General features: G+C 32.4%; 3 protein-coding genes across 3 annotated transcripts; 1 reads left to right on the top strand and 2 right to left on the bottom strand.

The window, feature by feature from the left end:
* Positions 1–6,162: 6,162 nt before the first annotated feature.
* LOC18032835 (bidirectional sugar transporter SWEET17) lies at positions 6,163–9,395 on the bottom strand. Its single transcript, XM_006419473.2, has 6 exons — positions 9,362–9,395; positions 9,199–9,235; positions 8,847–9,060; positions 8,547–8,708; positions 7,555–7,674; positions 6,163–6,619 (listed from the first exon to the last, which is right to left on the bottom strand). Exons 1-6 carry the CDS (start codon positions 9,393–9,395, stop codon positions 6,482–6,484), a joined length of 705 nt encoding a protein of 234 aa, XP_006419536.1. The 3' UTR covers positions 6,163–6,481.
* A 3,378-nt stretch (positions 9,396–12,773) lies between these two features.
* Positions 12,774–13,529, top strand: LOC18032838 (serine/threonine receptor-like kinase NFP). Its single transcript, XM_006419470.1, has one exon. The coding sequence runs from the start codon at positions 12,774–12,776 to the stop codon at positions 13,527–13,529; it is 756 nt and encodes a 251-aa protein (XP_006419533.1).
* Positions 13,530–16,582: 3,053 nt separating this feature from the next.
* Positions 16,583–22,961, bottom strand: LOC18032845 (peroxisomal fatty acid beta-oxidation multifunctional protein MFP2). Its single transcript, XM_006419469.2, has 18 exons — positions 22,626–22,961; positions 21,971–22,042; positions 21,796–21,861; positions 21,643–21,699; positions 21,486–21,553; positions 21,326–21,407; positions 20,314–20,369; positions 19,902–20,204; positions 19,730–19,816; positions 19,391–19,565; positions 19,165–19,286; positions 18,898–19,061; positions 18,559–18,813; positions 18,325–18,446; positions 18,098–18,219; positions 17,761–17,909; positions 17,540–17,678; positions 16,583–16,834 (listed from the first exon to the last, which is right to left on the bottom strand). Exons 1-18 carry the CDS (start codon positions 22,726–22,728, stop codon positions 16,799–16,801), a joined length of 2,178 nt encoding a protein of 725 aa, XP_006419532.1. The 5' UTR covers positions 22,729–22,961; the 3' UTR covers positions 16,583–16,798.
* Positions 22,962–27,530: the final 4,569 nt, after the last annotated feature.

The following is a 27,530-nucleotide window of genomic DNA, read 5'->3' as shown; positions in this document are numbered from 1 at the left end:
GAGTCCCCATAAGCACGTGGAACACTGACTTCTCCTACATTTTTATAACTGTCAATAACATGTGGCTCCCTGATATTGTACAATTTCTCAACTAAAGGATTGGTTTATACATTCAAATCAATTAAGTGTATATTCACTATTCAGTATAATTTATGTAATGATAAAAATGTTTTCTTTAATTCTACTGACACTTTTGAGTAAAATTTATAGAGATTAAATAACTTTTTTTTTGTTAGCAAAAACTTGAGTTTCAGACTTTTAAGATTAGAAATAATAAATTTTTTTAAAAGAGTTAATTTTTTAAAATACTCTTTGATTATTTTATAATCTTATTTCATTCTTTTAATAAACTAATTTTATAAATTTTGTCTATTAATGTAATAGTTTATTCCAATATTTTCTTTTCTTTTTTTTTAGATTTTGTCCTTTAAATATTTATCTCTATAATTTTTTACCTTTTGTAATATTAAATTCTAAATTTGTCATTAATCATCACACTCTTTCAACTAATAGCTAGAGTATATATACAATGATAAATCTTAGACTAAAATTAGGTTATAATAAATAATAAAATAACCAAATTACCTTTATAATAAATCAAATACATTTTAGTGGTAATTTCCATAGATTCCTTTTATATTTTGACAATAAACATGCAATATTATCAGGGTAATTGATTGTTTTAATAAGTCAGAGACTTATTTGATACAAAATAGTCAAATCATGTTCTTAGTAAGAAAATGTATCAAACAAGGGGCTCACGTGTTATTATGCTGTTTTTAATGGAAGCGTAGAAAATTTATTTTAACACGCATCACGACGAGCCAAAACCCTAACATTTTTCAGACTTATCCTCAATTTTTAGGTTGCTAAAGCACAAACACAAGAATCTACACACGAGACTGTTAAAAGCCTCCCATTGTGGTTATTTGCTTTTAATTGATCATTATTTTATTTTATTTATCATTTTCCATGTTAGGATGAGAAGACTGAGGAAGCAAAAGCTTCTGCACTAGATTCCATCCTTCACATCAAAATCTTTTATTTGATTTTATTTTATTATTCATATTTTGGCTCCTTGTTTTAAACTCTACGTGTCAACTTCCATTTGCTTCTTCTTCCCACAGTGTTTTTCCTGTACTCGAGGCTTATTAGTACCACCATCCGATTTTCTATTGTTTAGTTTCTCACTCCACATCCAACGGCTGATGCTGCAGTCTGTAGCTTACAGATTCTGTAAGCTAGTCAAGTACCTTATTAGTTATTATACTGCTACTGACTCATCTAGTGAGCTAGAAAATAGGTTCAATGAGAGAAAATTATTACTCCCAAGAGATTTAAAAGGAGTGGTACTGGTGAAACTTTTAATGTGATGGTTGTCTTTTTGGTTGATGCTACAAGTTAATTAGCTAATTAATTTATGCTATCTTCTGATTAATCGTGTATTTAACAATTCTTAGCTGCGGACGTTTTTACTTTTATTTATATCTTAACATAGGGTGAATATGTGCTAATTCTTGACCGATTAAACAATATTGTAAAGGTGTTAAAACAAGAAAAGATGGTACTAATTAGCGACTAAATCATATAATCTATAGGCACTAAATAACAGCGTTTAGCTGCTAACCAACAATGTCAAGGTGGTAAATAATGATGTGTAATGTAGGTCAAATCTATGTTTTAAAATGTAAGAACGTTTGTGCTAAGGAAAAAACAAAAAAAGTCGTTAAATATCTACAATTCTATACGTATTTTATTATAGGACATGTTTATGTTAAAATCCGTCATTATTTCAACTAATTAATTTTATCATTGTATTTACAACTTGCATATTAATTTACACGTGCTAGACAACATTGAGAAGCCTAATAATAAAATTACTACCAATAACAAAAAAAAAAAATTACGATCGATATTACTTGTAGACGTTCTAATAAAAATAATGATGTGTAATGTAGGTCAAATCTATATTTTAAAATATAAGAACGTTTGTGCTAAAGAAAAAATAAAAAGAGTCGTTAAATATCTACAATTCTGTAAGTTTTTTATTATAGGACATGTTTATGTTAAAATCCTTCATTATTTCAAATAATTAATTTTATCATTGTATTTACAACTTGCATATTAATTTACACGTGCTATACAACATTAAGAAGTCTATAATAAAATTACTACCAATAATAAAAAAAATTACGATCGATATTACTTGTAGACGTTCTAACAACCCCGTAGTTACATCAATCAAATTTTAACAGCATATTCAATCAATTCAAAAGATATTTGATTATTTTGTCTAGTGAGAAAAAAGAAAGAAAGGAAGAAAAATGGTGTGCAAATAATTTGAGTTTTTTTATGATTGCGGAGTGTTTGTGGAGCCGCGACTGCTGCACTTGTTTGCCTATAATGGTTGAGTGAGGTCCCCGCCGCTGATGATGTTGTGTTGACTGAACCTCACTCATCTCATCTCACCGTCTTTCATCTTTATCTGCCGTTGCTATCAATTATGAAAGAAATTTTTGAAACAAATAAGAAAAACACGACAATTTACAGTTATATTTATTTGATGGCTTTTTGCATTTTTCAAGCAGCTCCACAAGAATTTTAGCCAAAATAGTTCTTATATCATATTTGATATATCGTTCCTTGTTCTTGACATTCTCTCCGTCTCTCCTCTAGAGAGCTCCACAAAGTTATTCTATATAATCACGTTACTGCCATTTGAAGAATTTAATCGTTTCATGTTTTTCGTGGATTACAAGATTATTGTGGGTGTAATAACTAGTATTTTCTTGTTTATTGTACTTAAAAATATTTCTTTTTTTTTTGGGGGGGGCAAATACATATGGAGTTTTCTCAAATAGACTGATCGATCCTCGATCGAAAATCTTCTCCTCAGGATGTTAAATGTTGATTCAGAAGAGAATAAATTGAAATGTCTTAAAAAAATAAATGAGCTAAAATTTAAAAACTAACCTTAATTTAAATAATTGATCACATGTGGGTTTGAAAATGAAACCACATTAACAAAATTGTTTTGACTCGTTTAGCAGTCTGGAATTTGTTTGTTTTTCTTTAATTTGACGATCAAAATTTTATTAAAAATGTCCAACTACAGTTAAGCTAAAATACTTGACTTATCGTTAATCTAAATCTATATATCATTAATTTCCAAAAAAAAAAAACTATAATTTTTTACTATAGTTTTTTACTTTAACAAAACCTTATCTTTTCATTGCCAATTAAATTTGCAAGTTTTTCTTTGTAAAAGTAATGTTTTCAAGTTTTAATATAGAAAAAGATAAATTTTAAATTACCCCTTTTTGAATTGAACATTTTCAAATTGCCCCCCTTATTTTAAAAAGCCTTAAGTTATTCTTATTTTTATTCAAAAGACAAGGTTTTTTTAAAAATTAAAAGAAACTATCTGAAGATAATCAATTACCGAGAGGTAGTCTGAAATTGAACTAAAAAAAAAAAACATATGATTGTGATTTTTACATATAGATTTATTCAAATTTTAGTTAAATTTAGAATTATTTATATTTAAAGAAAACAATAACCACCCAATGATTTAAGAATTATGGGAAAATTTTCTTTTTATCAAAAATCTCTTGATCTTTTTTTTATATTTTTGTACCTATATAAAAATCCATTTGTTTAATAAACAATAGGCTTTCCTAAATTAAGGAGAAAACATTAGCGATTGATAGATAGTATTAAGCATAATGCACGGACCGCAATCGTGATGCCCAATTATGCGCTTATATGTTAGTATTGACTATAGTTGTGCTGATTGTGGGAGACTTACTTCAAGGTGCAATTGAGTTCAGGAAGCTTATTGCTAGTCAAGAATTTAACGTTGAAGAAGAAGGGATTAGGCCAAACCCTGCATATTGGTTGGTAACTGGAGCCATTCTTCTAATAAGCCCCAAATAATCTTACTCTTGCGATATGAGAGTGGGGAGGGCCGCACGGGGTCGTAACACCCGTGACAATATGCTGTCTTATCTTGCAATATCCACCGTTGGATCAGAAAAAAACACAGTGATAGTCAAAGCTTTTGTCCCATGCGACGTCCGTGGGGGCGGGGCTACGTGGGAATTTTTCGTTATTTAATGGAACTTGTGGTGGGGTCCAGTTCTTCGTGAATGTTACTGCAACGTAACACCACATGATTGGAGAGGAATACACTGTGACTGCGATGTGCCCCCCTCCATTAGATTTTAGTTGATCCCCTGTCAACATCAGATGCATCCACCATTTTCCACAGTATATCATGGCCGTTGATTTTTCTCCTCCCGTCCCTATCATGCTTTGTTGTTTCATGATCAAATGCGACGGCTCAGATATTCTGAGAAACCCATCCAAATGCTTTTTTGCAGCATGAGGTCTGTTTTTTGTTTTTTGTTTTTTGTATTTTTACTTTGACGCAGGGGTTTTTATTGGGAAAATTTGCAGAAACAGCCTCAATTTAGCCTAATTTACAGTAGTAGGCCACTTATTATCGTTTCAAAAACTCGTGGATTGGATACTGAACATATTGATCGTTGATTTTGATACTCTGTGTTTTGAACTACCAAAAAATAAGAAAAATGGTTAATTGAAAATGTTCTTATAAATTGACACTAATTTTTATCCTTTATCTTTTTTTTTTTTCACAAATCTTGATTTCAAACATATTTTAAGAGTCTCGAATACTTTTATTGCGGTGGGGTTCGACTAGTGTGAAATTGTTGTTAATTTGAATTCGTAAGCTGTATTGAATTTTTAATTAAAGAAAAAGATAAATAAACGGATTTTATGGATCTGCTGATTAAAATAAGACAAGATCCTAATTTAATCTCCAAAGTGGTCCTAACTCCTCAACTAGAGATGCCATTCCCTTCCCTTCCCTTGTAAATATAAATTTTACGTGTAAAAAAATTATCTCGCACGCATTCAACGCAAATTTTCAAAACTTCCACCGTGTGTGGATTTACCCGACGATAAACAGTTGATTGTAATGTCATTACTCATTATTGAGTGGGCCGTAAAATAATAACTTATAATACTTTCGGGGAAAAGATTAGAGGAATCAAGGCCCGGCCCTACAATTTTGGGCCCGCCCTAGAGATTCAATTTGTGTGCTTTGTGGTTCACAGTTCATGGATTCGCTTTGAGTGGAACTACTTTTAACAATATTACATAAAAAAGACCATTTCTAATTAAACCCCAAACCCAAAAACAAAAAATTTATGTCTCGCGCCCGAACTGCACCCAACAACATGATCGGCATTTATGGCTCCCAGCCGCTGCTGGACGCTCAACAAACCACCATGCCGTCACCGTCTACCACGTTCTCCACCGAGTCGACCACAACCAAGCCAAGCCACCACCACTGCTGCCACGTCAAAACCGATACGACTTCAATAGTCCACAAACCACGCACATGGCTGCCACTACACCCGAATCATGCCAATGATGCTCAAAACAAAATAAAAAAATTTAGCTGGGGAATGATACTGAAGCTCCATTACCCCCGGTGGCTGAAACTCAGAGTCCAAAAAAATATGTGGCCCTGAAAAAGAGGAACCAAAAAAAAAAAAAAAACACGCCGGTATGGGTTTAACAATGATAAAAATAAATAAATAAAAGCTGAAAAATTGGACATACACGTATAAGTTTTGACTGAGGGTATTTTTGTCATTTTGAAAGTGTTAAAATAATTTTATATTATTTAAATACTCTTAATAGACTTAATTCCCCCCGGGTTGGGGGGGGGGGGGTGGGGTTCAAGAGGGGTTCACAGGAGTGCGAATAGTCTCACTCATTGCCTGTTCTTATGCCTTTTACATCAAGGGACTCAAATCTCTATTGGGCTAACTTCAATCAACCCAAGTTATTTACTGCATCGGCCCAAAAAGGATAATCGTATTCTTATTTGGCGTTTTCGAAGAGGATAATCGAGGCCTTGAAATTGGGTTTAGGATAATTTTAAGCCTCAAATCTCAATTTGTACTCTCTCACGTTGATGCAGGCCGCGGCATGCAAATTACGAATCATAAGATGGATTAATTATTTAATTTGAGATTGATGGCGTATGTAACCAATAAGACGGATGAATAACAAATGAATGAAGCTTTAATTTATATATCTCTATATTCTCAAAAAAATATTAATAATAAATAATAAAATAAAATTTATATAGCTCTACAATTTTAAAAACGAAACCTTGAAGTTTCAACACTGGAAAAAATATTACACAAAATGCAACCGGCTGGCTTCTTAACAATTACAATACGCTACGAATACAATCACATACTCCAACCCCTTTAATGAACAAGCTCAAAACAACAAGCGAACGGTGATTGAATAATTACACACAAGCTATGTCTATGGTCGATTGTATTATATCACCTCCCTATCGTTTGCGTAAGAGAGTATGAAAATTGAAGAAAATGAAGAACGAACGACTTAAGTTCTAGAGTTTTATCTTTGCCCTTCAAGAGATAATTAGCGGTTCGTGTTGTGCTCCTTCTTCCATTGAATTCGCAGCATTCTTTGATGGCTTTGCATTTCTGTAGATTGCATAGAGCACCAACTGAGCTGTTCCCAGCAAAAATCCCGTCCCATTTGGTACCTATATATATATATATATATATATATAGATAATGAACCACAAAATTAACTAAAAGTACTTATATAATTAACCCAATCATTATTTCCAGCCAATATAAGATTATCTTCCTAACAGAATATTGAATACGTATTGTTGGCCTTTTTCGCAAAAACCATGAGGGGATCCAAATTAAATCTCTGTAAGCTTATGAACATTGGCATGGCTAAGAAGTAAGAAATAATAATAAGCTGGCATGGGTTGAACCAAGAAAGGTTTTCATTTTCGACTACAATCGGGTTCATAAATAATTAACTTATGAAGCGGAAAATTGTGGGCCACAAAATTAGGAATCAATTATTCAAAAATAATGGAGGAAGCATCGCAATTGAGGAAAATTTTGGGCGGTTCTCTTGCACTAGTTGAATTTTTCAATGTACATCAACCAATAAATTTGTACACACCGTGTGGTACCCAAAACTCTCTAAAAAATTGACATTGGCAGAACGTGTTGATATGTTTGAGAAAGATAGCATAGAACGAAGATGGAAGGGGGCAGCATTAGCCATTAATGTGGACACTCAATAATTTTGTTTGGACCTTAATGCCACTAAGTGATACGACTAAAATGGACCTACTTGCCCTAGCCATTTAATCCAGTACTGTCCGCCTAGGGTTTTTCAACCGGAGTGTGAGCCCCTTTCAATCAAACTAATAATATTAAAAATAAGACTTTTGTTATATTACATGATCATGTAACATATATGATTATATAGTAATTTGTTGATAAAAATTCAACGGTTGTAGAAATAATATAATTTTATTATTTTATATTTCTACGATCGTTAATTTTTTATCCAATGGTTGCTACATAATTATATGTGTTACGTGATTATGTAAATAAAGAAAAATGTAAAAGAGATGAAGACTTTTAAAAAAGAAAAAGAAAAAGCACTTACACCAAGGAAAATATCACGAACAAGCAAAGCATAGAAAGCCCAGATTCCACCGTTCAAGAAAAAGAAGAATGAGAGCATGAATGGCATGAACTCCACACTCTTTGTTGTCACCACTGTTTTCTGTGGATCAAACATGAACCAGCAATTATATGCAGTATTATTATTATGTCATTAAAAAAGGAAAGAAAAAAAAAAACATATTGAATGACCAAACAGAACAAATAATAATAATAATAATAATAATGTAAGAAAAATCTGACGGCTTAGCTGAGGGCCACTCGATCCCCATGCCCCTCAACGGCCCAACCAATGTCGGTGGCTAGCTGTCTTGAAATATGTTGCCATGGCGAGTATGGTTTAGATTTTGCCACCTTTCTTTTTCTTTCTTTCTTTTTTTTTTCAATACATTTTTAAAGGTCAGATTTTGCCACCCTATTAATGAAGACAGGGGTCTTGCCGTAATGTGCCAAATAATTAAATCTTAACCATTTATATATATTTATATGCGTCATTAGATATTTTGAAGTTGAATACACAAGTGAGAGGATCTGGGAAGTGATTAACGCCATCAATCACGTCATTAATCACTTCCATGCCTTGTTATATTAAAGACATACATTATTATTTTATTAGGAGGAAGAAGAAGAGTAGATGAAGAGTTGTCATGACAAGTTCGCATTAAAGAATGCATGGAGAGTTTTGACTCTTAACTCTATAAATTATTATTTATTAGGAAAGATGAAGAAGATGAAGAAGATGAAGAAGATGAAGAAGAGTATCTGTAGCTTATAGAGAAATATATAATTAGTGATCTGGTTACGGCATGAGAATACCGAATATAGAAAGGCTTCTTGTTTTGGAAGAAAAAAGCAAAAGAAATTAACAAGAACAATAATATTGTAGATCTTATCCTGTGAGAAATTAATTAACCAAGAAAAACTAATTAATTAAGAACAAATTTTAGATTAGGAATTAAGCAGATAATTAATTACCATGGCGGATAGAGGCGATGCATACATAATAATATTGAGGCCGGCACACATAAACCCTATGGCATCAATGCGAGCTTCTCCTTCTAATGCCAAACGAGTCGCTGCAATTGCTGCTCCTAAAAATCCCACATCCAGTATGCCGAAAATAATCGCAGTTTTAGCCTGCAATTATTCCAAAATGCACGCATGGCGTGGGTAATATTTTCTTAGCTCGTGAGAATGATTTTTATATATGATAAATGAAACAATTAACAAGTAGTGAGTGTATATTAGAAAAGAAAAAAGAAAAGAAAAAGTTACCCTCATTGCTTTTGTTGGAGCATATATGAAAAATAAGGTTACATAAACAGCTTCGACTAAAATGCCAAAGCCATTTACAGTGGCGACAAGATAGCTTCCAGGTCTTGTGATTCCGTAATAAGTCCACAGAGATGAATTTAACAAGGTGCAGATATAGGGGAGGCTCTGAAATTCCTCAGTCGATCGATGCTTTATGATTCTCCAAAATGTTCTACTGCTCGTATGCAATTTTCATATATAAAAACTAATTAATTGTGATGCAGTAATATATCTTTATAAATTAAATATGCAATTAATTAGATATAGTGCAGATAAAAGAGATGGGATTTGGTCGATATGATCAAAGACTTACACTGGAGCAAGAAACATGAGCACTGAGATTATGCTGCCTGCAACAAGAAAACAAAAAACTTATAAAGCATGCAAATGTATATATGGCAATGTTTTCTATGTTTGATGTTTAATTTGCTAAAAATTGCATATATAAAGATAGAAATACACACACACACACTCACCTATTACTCCAACATAAAAACTCAAATCCTTCATGGTTAGAAGAAGAGAAAAGAAAAAATGGTCTTTAGATTAATTTGTATATCAAGAAAGCTTGATGAAAATTAAGCACAGAGAGAGAGAGAGAGAATAACAAGTTTTCTTTTGACTTTTGAGTGGTTGTATATAGCCCTCGATAATTAATTTTAATAAAATGCCAAGTGAATATAACTGATATTTTATGTTGGGCCTTTATTCCATTTTGCTTTCGCCTGTGCTTGAGAGATTTTAATTTAATTTTACTCGGCAAAAAAGTAGTGGAGGCCATTATGCTGCCAGAAAAGCTTTTGGAATTTGGCATGTGCTCAATAAACAATTTCTTTTTTTTTTTTTTATATGAAGAATCCGTATCAATGATATTTCTTGACAGTTTGCTGATACAATTCTTCCTACCTCTAGTCTCTATCTTCCCATTGAAGATTGAAAGCATAGAAAAATATCACATAATTTTACAGGCGAGAGTGTACTACTGAATTATTAACAAATGATTAATTTTCTCATTAAATTTATAAATTTTACTTAATTTTGAGTCTTTATCCACTTCAAAAAGCACTAATTTGAGCAATATAATACTGTTTAAAACAATCCAATTAATAGTATATATTTGTAGCACCACAATGTTAATTGTAATAACCAAACACATCATTTAATTACTTAAATCAGTATTTTATAAAGTGCAATGTTCGAACTCGGAATTTTTTAACCTAAACACATTTACAAATAGAGAAATAAAACTTGTGAAACCCCATTTTCAAAGTTCTAGCTGAAGTTGGTGTTGTGCGTCTACCCATACATATAATTTGATTGTAGCAACTTACAAATGATACAATCACATCTCCAACAACTGCATGGTCATTGTAACTAAAATCCCCTTTCAATTTAAATGAATCATCCTCATCTTTACAACACCACACGTAGATTCAAGTAAATTAAATAGCAAAAAATAAAAAGAAGTTAAAATTCAAAGGCAGCATATGTTGGGACTGGGACTCACACATTTTGTTCTTCATTATATAATTGAGTAGAGGAAACTATATCTTCACACTAACCAGAAGAGTAGAAATATAGATTGTGTCATACCAAACTTTAGATCTTGTTTGGTTTTGTGGACGGACAACTGTATATCGCTTAAAAGTTACAGCACAAAAGTATTTCATTGTTTTAGTAAACATTTGCAATTATAACTTAGAAGCTAAGTGGATATCTTACTTTTTCATAATGAAAAACTTATAACATTATTATTATTTTTATCAAAATTATTATTTAAAAGTCATATATACTATACATTTTTTATTTATTTTATAGTTCTAACTTTTTTTTTACAATACCTTAAAAGTTATGATACCTCTCAATCAAACATAATCTTAATCTAAAGTAGTCTCTAATAAAATTTTCATTATTAAATATATATCTATTTTTTAATTGTAATATACATATTAATGTTAAATTATAAAAAAAAAGTAGTAAAAGTAAATTAAAACTCAAGAAATCATGACAACAAAGTAATATAATTGGTTTTTTTGGGGAGGGCACATCGAAAGTTGGGGTCCCTCCCTCAGGCCTCTCGATTGTCCTCTCCTCAACCACGTGATGCACACGACACATTATTATTTAACAACTTGCAAATTCTTTAAACTCATCCCGTACGTCTTCCTTTTTGTTTTTTTAATATATATATATATATATCAAGAGCCAGGAGTCGATCTATTTTTGAAGGACTTATGAAACTCATGGGTGGCAAAGTGGCGATATACCGTTCTTTATTATTAATTTTATCTAACATCTTCAATTTTTCACATAATGACTTAATTCTTACTCCTTTTTATCAGTTTCACAAATAATACCTTACAATGGATATAAATTTCTTTTATTATTTGTCACATTTTTTTTATTTTAAATTTACTAAAAAAAATTCGTTATATTTATGAACTTGTACTGTGCGACAGAAACTGTAGAGCATGTAGTGAACATAACCAAATTCCTTTTTGATGGAATTATTTGATTACAATACGGTGAAATCTCAAATCTCTCTTTACACTCATTCAAACAAATTACTTTGCCATTTTGGCAACAATAATGGAAAAAGGAAAGATCAAGCGAAAGGGACATCACGGCATGTACTCTTCACAGTCTAAGAGTATTTCGACTTGAGTGCTGCTATTTACCTGAATTTTGGCTCCGAATTTGTGCCCCGAAAGCCAAAACACACCGTTTGATTTGGTAAGGGAAAGTGGAAAGCAAATGAAACCAAATCAAATGGTACGATTTAACTTTCGAAGCACAAATTCGGGATCAAAATTCAGGATAAATAGTTTTTCCCTTTTGACTTACCCACCCCCTTACCTTTTAAAAAAGAGAAAAAAAAAAGTCACTGCATAGTGACATCATTGTTTGATATTCTTAATTCTTGTTTGCATAAATTATGACCCCTTGACCATGTAATACAAAATTTAATTTCATACAGAACCGTTCATTAACCAAGTTTGGTTCTTTAATGTGAGTGCTGTATGATGTGAGGTAGTTAATGAAGTTTTTTTTTTGAATTCTGTTATACAGAAATTGTTAAACATTAACCCACTGAAGCACTTACACATATACTTTAAACTCTCTCTAATATTCGAAGGGTGCCTACTCCACTCACATTTTGTAAAAAAAAAATTGTCTCCACTCAATTAGTTGATAATTGAAGAAGAACTGAAACTAACCCCCATAATACTCTTAGAGGCTCGAAACTTTGCACTCAATATTATAAGTGTAAGACTTTTTCTATTAGACCGAAGGCCCGTCGGTGTAGTTAATGAAGTTTGAACTCTCTTTGTTGTGAAAAAAATATCTGTATCTTTTCGGCGTCATTTCCCACACGACAACTCACAATTCAAAAGTGCCTTCCCTTCTTGCTTGCCTCTGTAATCAACACGAGTGTTAGAAAAGTCGTTATAAATTCCATAGATAGCAGGAATTTCACCAGGCTCATATCATCTTTAAGCTCACCTCCGTATAGTCTGTTTATGTTATATGTTTGCTTGATACTTATCGATGTGCTTATGTATGAAACTGAAGTTACTTATGGGTGACAGTATTAGAAAAGGATCATATCCAATTATCCAACAAAATCATAATAATGAAACTTGCTAGTGGTGAATATCAAAATGTCAATAAGAAATTATAAAACCAGGAGCTGGCGTGGCTTTGTGCGTTCTTCAATCAAGTTGACTCAAAACAGTTGAAACTGAAGTTACTTCTTGAATTAGAGAAGTCAAGATTGAAACACAGAGGTGTCTTGCCTACGACATTGACTAGAGACAGCGTTCAATTTCATTTTCCGTTCTTAAATATTGTACAGATCTGCCCTGAAAGTAGAAGGCTAAAACCAACATGAGAAACAAATCCCAGTGCCTTTCCTTTTCTTTTCTGTTCTTCTTCTTCTTCTTTCTCTTCAGCTGTCATCAATCACAAGCCCAACCAAGCACCACAGGCTACACCTGCTCGGCCAACCAGACCACCTATCCATGCCGAACCTATGCTTTCTACCGAGCCTCGGCTCCTGACTTCCTTGACCTGGCTTCCATAGCTGATCTTTTCTCAGTGAGCCGCCGCATGATATCAGAACCCAGCAATATATCCTCCCCATCATCTCCTCTCATCCAAAACCAGCCTCTCTTTGTCCCCATAACATGCTCTTGCAATACTTTAAACCCTTCTCACACCATCTCTTTTGCCAACCTCTCATACACGCTCAAGTCTGGTGACACCTTTTACTCTGTATCCACTTACAAGTACCAGAATCTCACAACCTATCAGTCTGTTGAGGTTGTGAACCCTGCTTTTGTCCCTACCAAACTTGAAGTCGGTGATGTTTTTATCTTTCCGGTCTTTTGCAAGTGTCCTGATCAGACTCAGTTGCGAAACAGAGTGAATTATCTTGTCTCTTATGTGCTGCAGCCTTCTGAAAACTTGTCATCGGTTGCTTCAAGGTTTGGAATTGAAACACAGGCTATAATTGATGTTAATGGCAATAACATTCGGCCATTTGATACCCTATTTGTCCCCGTCGCTCGGCTTCCAGAACTAAAACAGCCTGCTGTTGCTCCTTCCTCCGCACCACCTTCTCGAAAGACTGAAAGAAAATGAGTCATTACAGGTTTGTCAATTGGGTTGGGAATTTGTGGGGCCTCGTTGGTGTTGGTTTTGGTTGCGGGTGTTGGGATTATTTGCTCTTTTAAACATATTAATTTATTTTTTGATTAATAAAATATTTAAAATATTTTTAATTGTATAAATATTTTGATTAAAATTTATTTAATCATATTATATGTATTTATGTGATTATCATGTGAATTTACAGAAGATATAAATACAAGTTAGTTTATGATTAAATAAATTTAGTTCGCAGTTAATAAATAAAGCAAATCATTCAATGAATTCATTACAGTCTATACCTAAATAAAGTTGGACACATATGAAAGTTATTCAAAGGCTAAGAGATTTGTCGAATTAGTTATTAACATTGCAGTTCCTATTGTTTATTATAAAATCATAAATTTCAAAAGATTTAAAATATTTACACATATGAGTCGTATTGTTTTAAATTTTATAAATTTGATCCATTAACTTATTTTGACTATAAAAATGAGTAACATTGTAAGAGCAATGATGTAACATCATGTAAATAATTTTTTTTGACATGTAATGTACATTTAATATAGAATAAATTTATCAAATATATATTAAATATATGAATTATTAACACAATTTATGAATAAAAAACATTTTAGGCTGTAACACTTCATTATTTTATTATCACAAATTTATTATCATACTTCTTTTGAGTGATGATATAGTCACAAATTTTTGTACAAACCTATCTTATACAAACTGATGTGACATGATAAAATTAGTTGAATTAAATATCTCTTGGTCCACATGATTTATTTTCATTATTTTGTATTTTTATTCAATCAATAAATTAATACCACATCAGTTTGTACAAAATAAGTTTATACAAGAATTTGTACATGTATCATCATTCATTTCTTTTTCATTATTAGTTAACATGTTACTTTATCTGTACCCACAATTTATTAGTTTCTATATAAAATACCAACATTGCCTTAAATTTTATAAGAGAAATTTTGAATTTCTAAAAGTGGCCTAATTAATTCATATAGAAAAACAAAGAAAAAAAATATATAAAAGGAAGTTAGTTAAATTTTTTTAAAAAATAATTCAAAAGCTTATAAACTTTATGTTTCTTAAGAATCATCTGTGTTTTTTGTTTTAAATTTTTAGGTGTGCGAATCTATGTAATAATATTTTATTCTAAATTAAAAGTGATAAAATAATAAGTTTATTAGTTTTTACGTGCTCTTCTAAATGCAAGTGACTTTTTTTTTTTTTGGCAAACAATAATAAACCAACGTAAAAGATTTCTACCATGATGTTTTGTATTCCACGGTTGTGTCCGTTGCAATCGGCCTTTTGTGATGGTAATAAGCCGTCACAAAAGGTCGTATTTCTTTATAGTAATTAATTAGGTGCTTATTCTCTTCGAATGTCATTTTATCCTAATTGGGACTTATATGTAAAAATATAAAATTTTAGTCCTTTTTTTAATTTTACAAAAATATGAGGGACTGTCAGATAATTAAACTGCAAAAAAGGACAAAAGGTTATGATATGTTGCAACTAGAGCTGACAAAATTTGACACGACCTGATTACTCGACACGAACACGACACCAATAAATGGGTATGGGTCGTCGAATTTAACACGATTATTAAATGGGTCGGATTCGGGTCGACACGATTTTTTTCCGTGTCGGGTTAGGGTTAAAATTCTTGACTCATTTACCCGATTAATGACCCGATTATATTTATTATTTTAAAATAATTTGCTGATTCTTGTCATCAAAACTCAAATATTAGAGATGATTTTTTTTATTCTTTAAAAGGATGAATATAGACATAATATTTTATTTATAAAATTTTAAATACATTTAGAGCTTTAATAGTGTAAATGTATAAAATATTGGTAGACATGTATATTTTATAATATTGATATATAATATTATTTACATATATATAATTAAAACCTCAATAGTGTGTGTAATATTTTAGTAGATATGTATATTTTATAATATTGATAAATTATGTATGTATGTATGTATGGATGGATGGATGTATGTATGTATGTGCATACATATGTATGATAAAGTGTAAATATTTGATGTAACTTTTGTTTAATATATAGATATTAAGCGGGTTATTGGGTAACCCGATTATTTTTTCGTGTCGGGTTTGGGTCTCAATAGTTTGACACGATTATTAAATGGGTCGAGTTTGGATCGACCTAAATTTGACACGACACGAACACGATCCGATGACCCGTTTTGCCAGCTCTAGTTGCAACCACATAGTTTTATTTTATCCCCTCTTTGACAACGTGTAACAAGCATATCATAGAAAATTAGAAATTGTATGGGGAACTTCTTGATGTCCTTTAAATTATTTGAATGTGTGTGTTAAGTCATAAGGAATTTTTTCTTTTTCTTACAATTTTGTTGATAAATGTAAACAATCATATAATCTTGCAATTAGAAGTTTAGAACAATGGCATCCATTGTTGATAAAATAACAAAAGAACAGTTAACACCGTGGGTACTGGATAGGAACTTTGCTTAAGATATTTTTATTATATTTTTCAAGAACGAAAAGTCTTGATCCAAAAGGATTGCTAAAAAAAAATAATAATAATAATAATTAAGGACGAACAGTCAAATGAGATTAATTTATAAGGACTTTTGCAATGCACTTCAATCAATTAACTAATTGTGTTGAAGTTCCGATCTCCTGTGGCAACAAATACTCACAAAATTCGAATTTTGTGATTAATTATTAATTGCTTAATTGCATTCAAATAATATGACAACTTTTCAAACAAGTGAAACAAAACTAATGGGATTGGAGAACTTTCGTGTCCACATGGCTCTTGCTTCAGTGATTAAATTGCTTATCTTTAATTCGTGGCATGCATTTCCATTCTACCACAGATTCTCATTACTGTATTTTTTTTTAACTCTTCTTTTTTCCCTTTAATAAGATTTCGCACATTTATTTATTTATTTTTCTAAAAAAAGTCTGATGAAAAAAAAAAGACATAAAATCTTTATTAAAAGTGATAATAATAAGAAAATAAGAATGTAACATTGCCTTTAGACTGCCTATAGGACCTTTTTAACATAGAAATGTTTATATAACATAATTTATTATCACATAAATTATTTGGATCCTGCCGAGCATATCTCATCTGGGAATTGAAAAGAGAAAGCAGCACAGCAGAAAGAAAAATGTTCTGAAATTGTTCCCTAAGTTCAACAACCAACAAACAAAGCAAAGTTTTATCTTATAATTTAGACTTGGCTTGTTCCACCGGAGCACTCTGCAAAGAATCAACAAACAAATTATGAGTGAGCAGGCAGGCACAATGTGGGGAAAAAAATTAAAAGCAAAAACGTGAAAAATTTTGCATGCCAGAAAAATGTGTTGTCGTTGTATGGTGAATAGAAGAAGATCAGAGCTCACGGGTCAATTTCATATCATTATTTGCCTGGAGTTGAAACAAATGGATGGTTTTGGCCACCCAGTTTTGCTTTTTTAAGGGAAAGGGTACCAAAATCAAGTGGTTCTCAAAAATTTGTGGTCCATAAGGACCCATCAGAATATCCCACTTCATGAGAATCATAACACAAGACATCAAAGTGACCCACTTCTTTTGACAACTTGCTTTTTCAAGGGGTCGTGTCTAACGCAAACCATAACTTTTTATCATGGTGCAGCTGCCCGAGATGGGCCATGCAGCAGTGGGTCCTGAATATTTTGTGATGTACCGCGTAATATTTCGTGGATTCATCATTGCAACTATATATGTCGAAAAGGGTAAACTTCAAGTCACTCTTTCGGGGGAATAACAATCTTTAATATATTCTTTAAAATTACGAAAACTTCAATTCCTTCCATTTTCATTTAGAAGATGATGACAATTAAGAGTCAGATTAATGACTTTTTTTTAATTTCTTAATAATAAATGCGAGTAAATTGAAGATTTTCATTCTAAATAAGAAAATAATAGTTTCAGATTTCTTACCAGAGTAGCTCCCTTGGCAGCTCTTTCAGCCAAGAAAGCACATGGCTTAAAAAATTCTCCGTACAAGCTTGACCATTCCTCCAATCGTGAGTAAATGTACTTCGATCCGAGAGAGTCGGCCCAGAACATGATTCCTCCCCTGATCAAAATAGCAGAGCAAGTTCTTAAAGCACGAACTGGATTTGGAAAGAAATAACCCTCTATGAATAAAAGTTACAAACCTGTAAGCTGGAAAACCCATGCCCATAACAGACGCAATGTCAAGGTCAGCTGCCTTGACTGCAATACCTTCAGCAAAGACACGACATGCCTCATTCACCACCGGAAAGAATATCATCTCCACAATATCCTTCTCAGATAATTTTGCAAACTGTACAAGATTCAATGACAAAGAATGTGAAAGAGTTCCATATTACATACTCATAATCATACTCTGCTGTTCCTGATTTCAATAATTTGTGGTTTAGTATTAAATTTAATTCCAGCCCCAAGAACAGTAAGTGGGAAGACACCAGTGCAACAAAGTTTCGAATAGCCAGTGAGAAAGAAAGAGAGAACCTTAGGGTCAATGGCAACACCAGACATGCTCCTAGCCTTCTCAATGAATTTCTTTACTTCAGGATCTGGGCTAGCTTTTCGTCTCTCATCATACAAATAGAAACCTTTGCGAGTGGTTTCACCTGAAAGAAGTTCATAACAGACACTTAGAAGTCTATTTGGAAGTTAAATAGAAGTTGATTAATGGTAAATTGCCAGCTCCCACAGTTCAACAGCCAAATTTCTACCTGCTCTCTTATCCTCTTGCATAATTGGGATAATCATTGATTTATAGGTTTGCTCCGGGAAATTCTCAATAAATTGCATGCCAGTTGCAATTGCCACCCCAAAACCAACCAGGTCTGCCAATCTGCATTGAAATGAATGAAATATGAAGCCCGTTCAAGGAGACGTCAAACGTTTCAAAACCAGCAGCAGTGAGAAGAAAATCACCAATCACATATCGAATATGTATTACATACCTGAATGGGCCCATCGGCATTCCAAACTTGGTAATTGCCCTATCAACCAGATAGAGATCTGTACCACGTTCAACAAGCAAAAAGGCGGCCTGTGTGTACGGGAAGAACATCCTGTTGACAGCAAAGCCTGTGCAATTACCAACCACAACTGGAGTCTTTTTTATCTTTTTCCCAATATCTAGTAAGTCCACAATTACTTGGGGAGAAGTCTGGTTGGTACGAACAATTTCCAGGAGTGGCATGACATGAGCCGGACTGCATCGGAAGCACATTTCAATCCTTGGGGTCAACATAAGAAGGCAGGAGAGAGAAGAATGACAACTTTACAGTGGATACTACCTAAAGAAATGGGCACCAACAATTCGATCCTTTGAATAGGTCCTCTCACCAATCAAGTTCAAGTCAATCGTCGAAGTGTTAGATGCAAGTATGCAATGTGGCGGACAGTATTTTTCAAGATCAGCAAAGATTTGTTGCTTCAAAGAAACATTTTCAATAACGGCCTGTTCCAAAGCATCAACCAAAAATAATAGAGACAAGACCCATTAAACTTCTGATAACAAACAATTACAAAAGTATGGTAAATCAACACACATTTTGAACTACCTCTATGACCATGTCCACATCTTTAAAGCTTTCATAGTCCAGAACTCCCGTAAGAAGAGATATGGTTTTTTCAAACTTTTCTTGAGTCATCTTTCCTTTCTTGACACGGCTTTGCAGATTGGCTGAATAGGGAACAAAAAATGAATGAAAAAATATTATTGAGAATACAAATGAAAATTGGGTATAAGACACTATAATACAAGGATAATATAAGGCAGTGCCTCACCTCTAACTCTACCAATCCCAGCCTCCAGAAATTTTTCATTTACTTCTTTCAGGATAACAGGATAGTTACTAAGAATCAACGCAGTAGCTATTCCAGAGCCCATTAATCCTCCACCAAGAATGGCAACCTTTTTCACTCGTCTCGGGGCCAAACCAAGATCAGTTACCCCGGGAACCTATCCATTGTTAAGAGCCAAGTGTTAGCACCGTTAAAAGGTCAAAACCTTGACACTAGGATCAGTTAAGCATGAAACAAGATTGGAACTTGAATAAAACAGAGACTTATTGCCAATGATTTATGGATGAACTACAAAAATCTAGCAGTAAAACCCATTTAAACCTTTGAGGTCCCACGTTGAGCAAAGAAAATGTGGAGCAAGCTTTTGCAGGTCTCAGAACGAAGAAGTTTTTGAAAATCTTCAGCTTCCTGCCAGAATAAATTTTTCACCAGACAATTGCATGTTAGCTGTAACTTTAAAGGAAGCAGAAAAATGGTGGAGACAGATTAGTACCTTCTGAAGTCCGGCCCGCGGACCAGACACAACACCCGCTTCAACAACGTCAATGCAAACTATCGGATGAGTCAGGTTTGGAGCCTGCTTCCTGGCCTGAGCCCTAGCAAACTTGAAGATCTCCCTTGCCTCCCCAAGGGGCTCTATCTTGTCAGTTTTATAAAGAGTAGCAACCCATGGCCTTCGGTGCTCCAAGATATCCAGGGCCCACTGACGGGCAGTGCTTACCAACTGATCAGGTGCAACGACAGCACCCACAAGTCCCAAAGAATGAGCTTCCTCCCCTTTAACTGGTTTTGACATCTATTTAGACACAGGGAAGATGGATAAGTTAATTGAAAAGTTTACAGCAATCATGTTGAAATATCCCAAGCAATAATTCAAGCAAGAGAAAGAATTAGCCAAAACATACCAACATCATTTCAAGGGACTTTGGAAGACCAACAAGACGTGGAAGTCGCTGTGTGCCTGAGCAAATATCAGGAGCATAAGAGTTGCAATAGCAAAGGAATGGACAAATTATTCAGCTATGTCAAAAAACACCAACTATTCATATTTAACATCATAAAATTGCAGATAACTTAGTAAAAGATATTGAGCAACTATTTAAGCGATCGTAATTCATATTTTTCAGATTATATGTCCTTCATTGTTCAGTCGGCGTTGGTGTTGATCCATATCCAATAAACCATGTGTTATATTAGACTATTGCTACCTGTTAGATTACACAGTTAAAAAAAAAAAAATCCCATTTGTTAACTACAAATCCCATTTGTACATTGATCAACAAACTTTAGCCCAAGCTAATATTAGTTGTGATCCTCAAAAGAGTATCATAGAGGCATCTTTCAATAGACACGGGTGGCAATCGAGTTTAGAATAGCAGCAAGCAATGTAGTTCTAAAAACTGGATCATAAACCATATGACAATATTATGCTTGATTCAGAACAATAATGGGTGTATCTGGGTGCATATGCATGTGTATAATAGCATTTGGCTCACATGAAACAGTATAGCTCCTGCCATCTAAGTAATACAAAATATTAACTGCCGCAGCTAAGCTTTATTTCCAAACTGGTGGGGTATTATATACCATTTTTCCCCCTTTTTATACAGAAATAAACGATCATGGATAAGTTGCCTAATTAGATTCCTGGAAAAAAGAACTGGAATCTCACATGATTTGAAAGATATCTAGTCTAAATCACCTTCTTCTCCATTTAATGGATAAAATATTGCATTGAATATTGAAGCTAGTAGAATAGAATTCAATTCAACTGAATTGTACAACAGAAAAAGAGATAAAAACCTTCAAGCAGGGTCTCTAGTTCTTCTCATAAAAACTCCTAGTCAGAATCTCTAGTTCTTACAAAGCGCAATGAGAACAACATAATTATCCACATTCAAATCAAATAAATCATACCTCCAAATCCAGGAATAATTCCTAGTTGAAGTTCAGGAAGGCCTAATTGTGCAGAAGGTGTAGATATCCGTGCGTGACAGGCCTGATAGACCAGAAAAATAAGGTCGTCTCACAAAATTAAGTAGAATACCAGCAGTCCAAAAGATTTGCCGATACATACCATTGCAACCTCCAATCCTCCACCCAAGGCGAGCCCATCAATGGCAGCCACCGAAGGTTTTCTTGCACCTGGAAATTAAAAATTAAATAACCAATCTACATAAGCACAACTTACCAGAGAGCTTTCAAACAGGAATACAAGGATAACAATTGTGTACCTTCTACAATGTTGGTCAAAATTTCTACTGCTATATAACCAGGTTTTGGTTCTGCCACTGAAAAATGGTTAAGCAAATGTTATCGAAGCATGTATTACCCGTATATATATATGAAAACAGGTAAAAGGAAAAAATAATCACAAATAAACATACACTGTCCCCCTTGAATTCCTCCAAATAAAGTAATATCAAATCCACCAGAAAATTTACCCTTGGCACCTGCTCCATGAAATAAGATATTAGGTTCACAAAACATTGATCTGCAGGGACAGATAGAGAGATAACGATAGCATGATATCTCCATATAAGCTGTTTTCTTTGTACTCACCTGTAACAACAATCGCCTTGACATCATCTCTGCGTAAGGCTTGCTCGTAGTTCTCTTTCAAACTGAATAACACTGAATATATATATATATATAGAGAGAGAGAGAGAGAGAGAGAGAAGAGTTACACAATTTATCACAATTATTACTAATACAATGTTCTTTTTAAAAAATATTAACAACAATGATTTTTGAAGAAAAAAACTGTCCAGATGATTCAAGGGGCTAGCAGCTACAAAATTTAACGTTGAAATGGGATCCAATTCTAATCTATAATCAATCTCCTGAACTACGATTTGATTTTTTTTTTTTTTGTCTATTTCTGAACTAAATCAAAGACCAAAGTGGAGAATTTCAGCCTCCACCCAAATTGTTGCTATTCTCAAGTGAAATCATTAACAAGCATAACAAGGCTCCACACTGCACTCAAATTTTTTCAAGCAAAATGAATCGTTTAACATTTTAGAACAATTTACAACAACATCAATAATAACCCGTGAGACAAAAACAGCAAATCAAAGCTATTACGCCAAATGGGTATATAAATATACAAAAAGAAACACAAAACAAATGAAACAACCCAGCCAACCAAAAATATAAGGGAAAAAAGAAAATAAAAATGTTTAAGATCTAAAATATAATAGAAAAAAAAAGTTACCATCAAAAGAGAGAGAATTGACAGGAGGATTGATGATGGTGATGATAGCAACCCCATCAGCTCCAACCTCCAAAGTTGTTCTTCCTTTGGTGCCGCTAGCCATCAGTCCAGTCTCTTTGATTTTTTTTTTTTTTCCAAATTTGTTTTGGGCTTCGGTTTTTTATATAGAATTGGAAATCTTTGTGTTGTTTTGTATATATTCAATGTATGGTGGTCCACTTGTAGGTGTCGTGTTTAAGCTGACACAAACTTTTAATTGGTTTTATTACAAATCGAATAGCTCAAGCTCGAGAGGGAAGAGGTGGATTATGAGGATGATGATGATGATGTAATTACATCATCATATCATGATTATTATTATTTGGATAAGGATGGCTCGTTTAACATGCCCACTCCCGCTCGCGGGAAGCGACAACACGCTCCAATTATCTTGGTTTACGCTGTGAGCGGGATTTCAACCTTACTTTTAAAAATTTCTTTTGTTCAACCAATTCTTATAGTTTTAAGCCAACAATATGCTGCAGCTCAGCAGCTAGACGACTTGTACTGAAGATCTTTTAACAAGTTGTTTGAACTTTTTACGATTCCTAAATTAGTATGATTTAATTTAATAAATCACTTCTTGTTAAAAATATAAAAAGAGATTTAAGTATTTTCATTTGTTTACTTGAACAAAACTTTCTTTCAAATATTTGGATGCAGAATTATCCGTTTTGAGTTTTAATATTTAATTTATATCATAACGTATATGTATGATTTAATTTTTACTTTAATGTAAAATATTAAGCGATACAACAACAAAAATATCAATATTCTATTTTAACTTTTAAGTTTATAATTTGGCAATATTAATATAAGAATAATTATATAACTACTAGTCTATCATCTAAATAAGTGTGGATAAAGCGACGTGACATAAAATGATTTGTTGAAAATTTATAACAGCTAATAAAAATTACTGTATGGGCTATAAAATACTTTTATCTAACCAATTTTTAAATGTTGTATTATTTAATGTATATTTATTTATACATTGTAATCATATCATTAATATATACATACAATGATAGGAAATATCTTACTTAGTTTGCAAACTACTTTTCTTTCCACATGGGTAGCCTTTCAAATCTTTAGATGTGAATGTGTTGACCGATTTTTTTAATTATTTTGAGAATCTAATTTATTTTAAACTTAAATATTCAAGCCATCTCATCACAAAACTTTTTTTTTTTTTTAAACATAGAATTTCCACGCACAGTGTAAATACCAATAAATTATAATTTGTATTAAAGAAACATAAAGTTCAAGTTGTCCACGATTAGCGGATCGTGTTGTCCACGATTAGCGGATCGTGTTGTCAAGGAAGAAGTTTCTTGTGTAAAATAAAATAATTTTTTCTCGAAACTTTCAATTTCGTGATCGTGTTTCTAAAACGGCGAGCCACGTAATGGATATGATGTGATAATTTTACATTGCTGGGCCCGATTGAGACTCGTGGGGCCACTTTATCCTACGTGTCATTGAATTATTGGTTTCAACGTAGGCGGTCCGTTGAGGACGTATGTAGGTTCATGGAGGGTGAGAAGCGCCGGAGATGCGATTTCTGACAAATCCGAAGTTCACACAATACAATGTTATCGTTTTTAACGATTTTATCACTTTCGCAATCGACTTGTTTGTTTCCTGGGAAAGTAATGTGAGGGAGAAAATGAAAGGAAAGAAAGAGACTTGCTCGTTTTGACTATGTAGCCGATATATATCATCTCCTAAGATGGATGATTAGAAAATAAAAATACTTGTCGCTATTAAATGTTTGATACTGGTAGAAGATTTGGAAGCCAATTATTTCCTTTTAAGAAATCTTATTAATTTTTCAAGATATTTATCCAATGATTGATATCCCTCTCCTCTCCACATAACTCTTAAAAATAATGCTGATTATTGAAAGCATTTTTTCTTTTTATATATATATAAAAAACCTTTAAAAGGCATATCAGTTAAATTTAATTTTAACACATGTTTAAAATAGATTTTCTTCAAAAAGTCAATGAATGTGCATCAGCGGAGATTTTTTTTTTTTTTCTTCAAATAGAGGGCAAGTATTGGGCATTGGCATGGGGGGGACAAAATTTTCTTCTAACGTTGCGAAAGGGATTGTGGCTATTTTATAGTTGTATTATGAGTAAAAATTGTATTATAATATTAAAAATACTGATAACTAAATATTAAAACATATTGGCATGATAAATTTGAAAAAAGAAAAAAGCTGATCAAATACTATTAATTTTTGTCTTTAAAAGAGATAATCAGATAGAGTAATAAAGATATTTCAATTTTTATCTTAAATAATACGTTATTAATTGAGTGGTTAGTAATTTTTTACATGAACTAAATGAATTAATTTTATTATTTTACTAATTAATAAATAAATATCATATCAATTAAAATTATTTTTTAAAATAATAAATTTAAGATGTATAGCGCTACCCAAACATATGTTTAACACTGAGTACGATGGAAATATTTGAAATGATCACTTCAATCATTGGTACCATAACACAAAGGTTCATGATATGTAACTATCAGCTTTTAGCATTTTCTGGGGAGAAGTACTTCAATCAGCAATGCTATAAACATGACTTATTTAAAAGTTGGGATGACAAATTGCGGACTTAAACTAGACTTTTTCGAGTTCAGACCCTCTTAAAGCCTGGGCATTATTCCATCAATTTTAACAATAAATTTGTAATAAAGCTAAAAGTTAAAAAAATATTTAAATTAAAGATGATTATTGAATACATAATGGACTATTAGTCCAATACTTAAAATACATAATAGACCTAACATAAAATTAGTTTGTTTTTTATTATTTGTAGTTTATTAATATAATTAGGCCTCTCCAAATATGATTTAGAAGCCAAAAAAACAAGGTCACGGTGTTATGGGATTGGTAAGAGTTGTCTTGATTATAGAAAAACAACATACTAAACATCTCAAGCATACTTTTAAAGCTCTTTTGTATACTCTCTTTCGAATAATAAAATTTTCTTTGACAATATTACTGTTTAATATTTCTAGCTTTTTCATAATCATCTTTATTTTATTAATTTGATAGACTTATTTAACAACTTTTATGTTAGAATTGACAGTCTTAATTTTTACTTTTGGGTTCAATTTTTTAAATTAACTTTAACAGTAAATTTTTTGATAAGTGCAATTTTTTTTTTATAAGTGCAAGAACATATTAAATCATGAGCGTTGATTTGACAAGATCTACGAGGCTGATCTATTAAAAAAAATGAAACATTTTTATGAGCTAATGGATTTACTAAATTAAGATTAGCTTTTGCTGTTCTTGACCGTTTGTTCGATCAAACCTTAGATATAATTATCATCAGTCTCATTGAAATAGTTTAATTTCTTTGTAGCAATGTTATATTGAATTACTTTTTTATTAATTGATTGCTAGACCTCTTAATTACTTGTTAAATAGCAAAATCTGTTTAGAATTCGTCATTTTCATAGCTAGTATATATGGCATTAATATAAATTCAAATCCCATTACTTATACATTTTTCACTGATATCATATTCGTGAGATATAATACATAATACTAAAACAGAGTGAAATTGAATTCAAAATCCAGTTATTATTATCTTCTTAAATTGGATATTCACTTTATGATAACAAATTGACATGTTTTCTACTTCCCCGTAACATGCATATTTCACCTCTAACCTAACTACTAATTACTGATTCTTTCATGCAACTTTGATTGCTTATCGTGTTGTAGTTGTAAAGTACCTAATCACAAACGATTCTTTCACTAACCGTATATTTAAACAATGAAGCTAACGATAATATCATATAGAATAATCACTTTAAACTTATATAGCTTAGTGAAGAGAAACTTGATAAAATAAAAACTGCACGTAGCGGGAATGGAGCAGATAATAATGCATTTACCTCAACTTCACGGAAAAAAATGAAAGTAGAAGGAGATCTGATATTAGTGGCTTCAAAAGTTTTTCAATGAACAATTCTTTGCTTCTTACATTTAGATCATCGAATCTGAATTATTAGAATTTTGACGCGTATAGTTTAAAATTCAATTAAGATTCGATTCGATTATTCGTTTTGCCACCCTTAAATGACGTACGGTCCTAAGGTTTGAAGACGACGACAATAGCAAATTCCCGTCACCTTACCTTCTTCTCAGGAACAGTGAAAATCCTCATGAATATCCGAACAAAAAGTGAAAAACATCCGTTTCACCGACCAAAGAGTTCCGTTTATGTAATCCGACAGACAATACTTTTAACTTTCAACAAATCTTCTATAAGTCGTCTCATGTAATGAGATTCTCGATCATTGAGGAATGACCCTCTTTTTGTTTCTTTTTTTTTTTTTTTGTATGAAGAGATTCAATTTCCTTTCAAGAACTCGATTAATTATTAGGATCTAGCTACAGCTTTTGTCTCTCTCTAATATAACCATTTGATTTAAAAGTAAGAGATCTAACGACTGAAATTAGTGAGTGGATAATTCAGGTATGGACTGGCAACCGTTGAAGGCGGTTCTGTATTTGTGTAATAGCTGTTGAGTGAGTATTATTTACACAACTCGCAACCAGTGTCTCTTTGATCTATTCTTACGTCGTTCGAAGCGGACGCAACAGGTATGTGATAAAAAATGGTTAATTTTGTTCTAAGAATTTTAATGGTTAATATTGATTACTTATCTCCAGTTCATGTTGTTGTGCAATGAGTTTGAGGTTTAAAGGAAGGGAAATGAAACCGAATCCAGATGATGATGATGAGAAGAAGGAGAAAAAAACAAAGAATGGATGTGGATCTGGCAAATGGAAGTGAAGTTATTTATTTTTTAAAGAATTATAAAAATGGA

This window comes from Citrus clementina, unplaced genomic scaffold, assembly GCF_000493195.1.
Source record: "Citrus clementina cultivar Clemenules unplaced genomic scaffold, Citrus_clementina_v1.0 scaffold_9, whole genome shotgun sequence".
Classification (NCBI taxonomy): Eukaryota; Viridiplantae; Streptophyta; class Magnoliopsida; order Sapindales; family Rutaceae; genus Citrus; species Citrus x clementina.
The sequence above is the reverse complement of the archived record's forward strand: the minus strand, read 5'-3'. Positions and strand labels throughout refer to the sequence as shown.

Excerpts from the sequence above, each read along its gene's own strand:
- LOC18032835 (XM_006419473.2), bottom strand. The coding sequence starts at position 9,395 with ATGAAGGATTTGAGTTTTTATGTTGGAGTAATAG. Across the intron at positions 9,236-9,361 it reads TTTTTATGTTGGAGTAATAG|GCAGCATAATCTCAGTGCTC; the intron begins GTGAGTGTGTGT and ends TTCTTGTTGCAG. Across the intron at positions 9,061-9,198 it reads CTCATGTTTCTTGCTCCAGT|TAGAACATTTTGGAGAATCA; the intron begins GTAAGTCTTTGA and ends GCATACGAGCAG.
- LOC18032838 (XM_006419470.1), top strand. The coding sequence starts at position 12,774 with ATGAGAAACAAATCCCAGTGCCTTTCCTTTTCTTTTCTGTTCTTCTTC.
- LOC18032845 (XM_006419469.2), bottom strand. The coding sequence starts at position 22,728 with ATGGCTAGCGGCACCAAAGGAAGAACAACTTTGGAGGTTGGAGCTGAT. Across the intron at positions 21,554-21,642 it reads TTTGACCAACATTGTAGAAG|GTGCAAGAAAACCTTCGGTG; the intron begins GTACACAATTGT and ends TTTAATTTCCAG. Across the intron at positions 20,205-20,313 it reads AGTCCCTTGAAATGATGTTG|ATGTCAAAACCAGTTAAAGG; the intron begins GTATGTTTTGGC and ends GTGTCTAAATAG.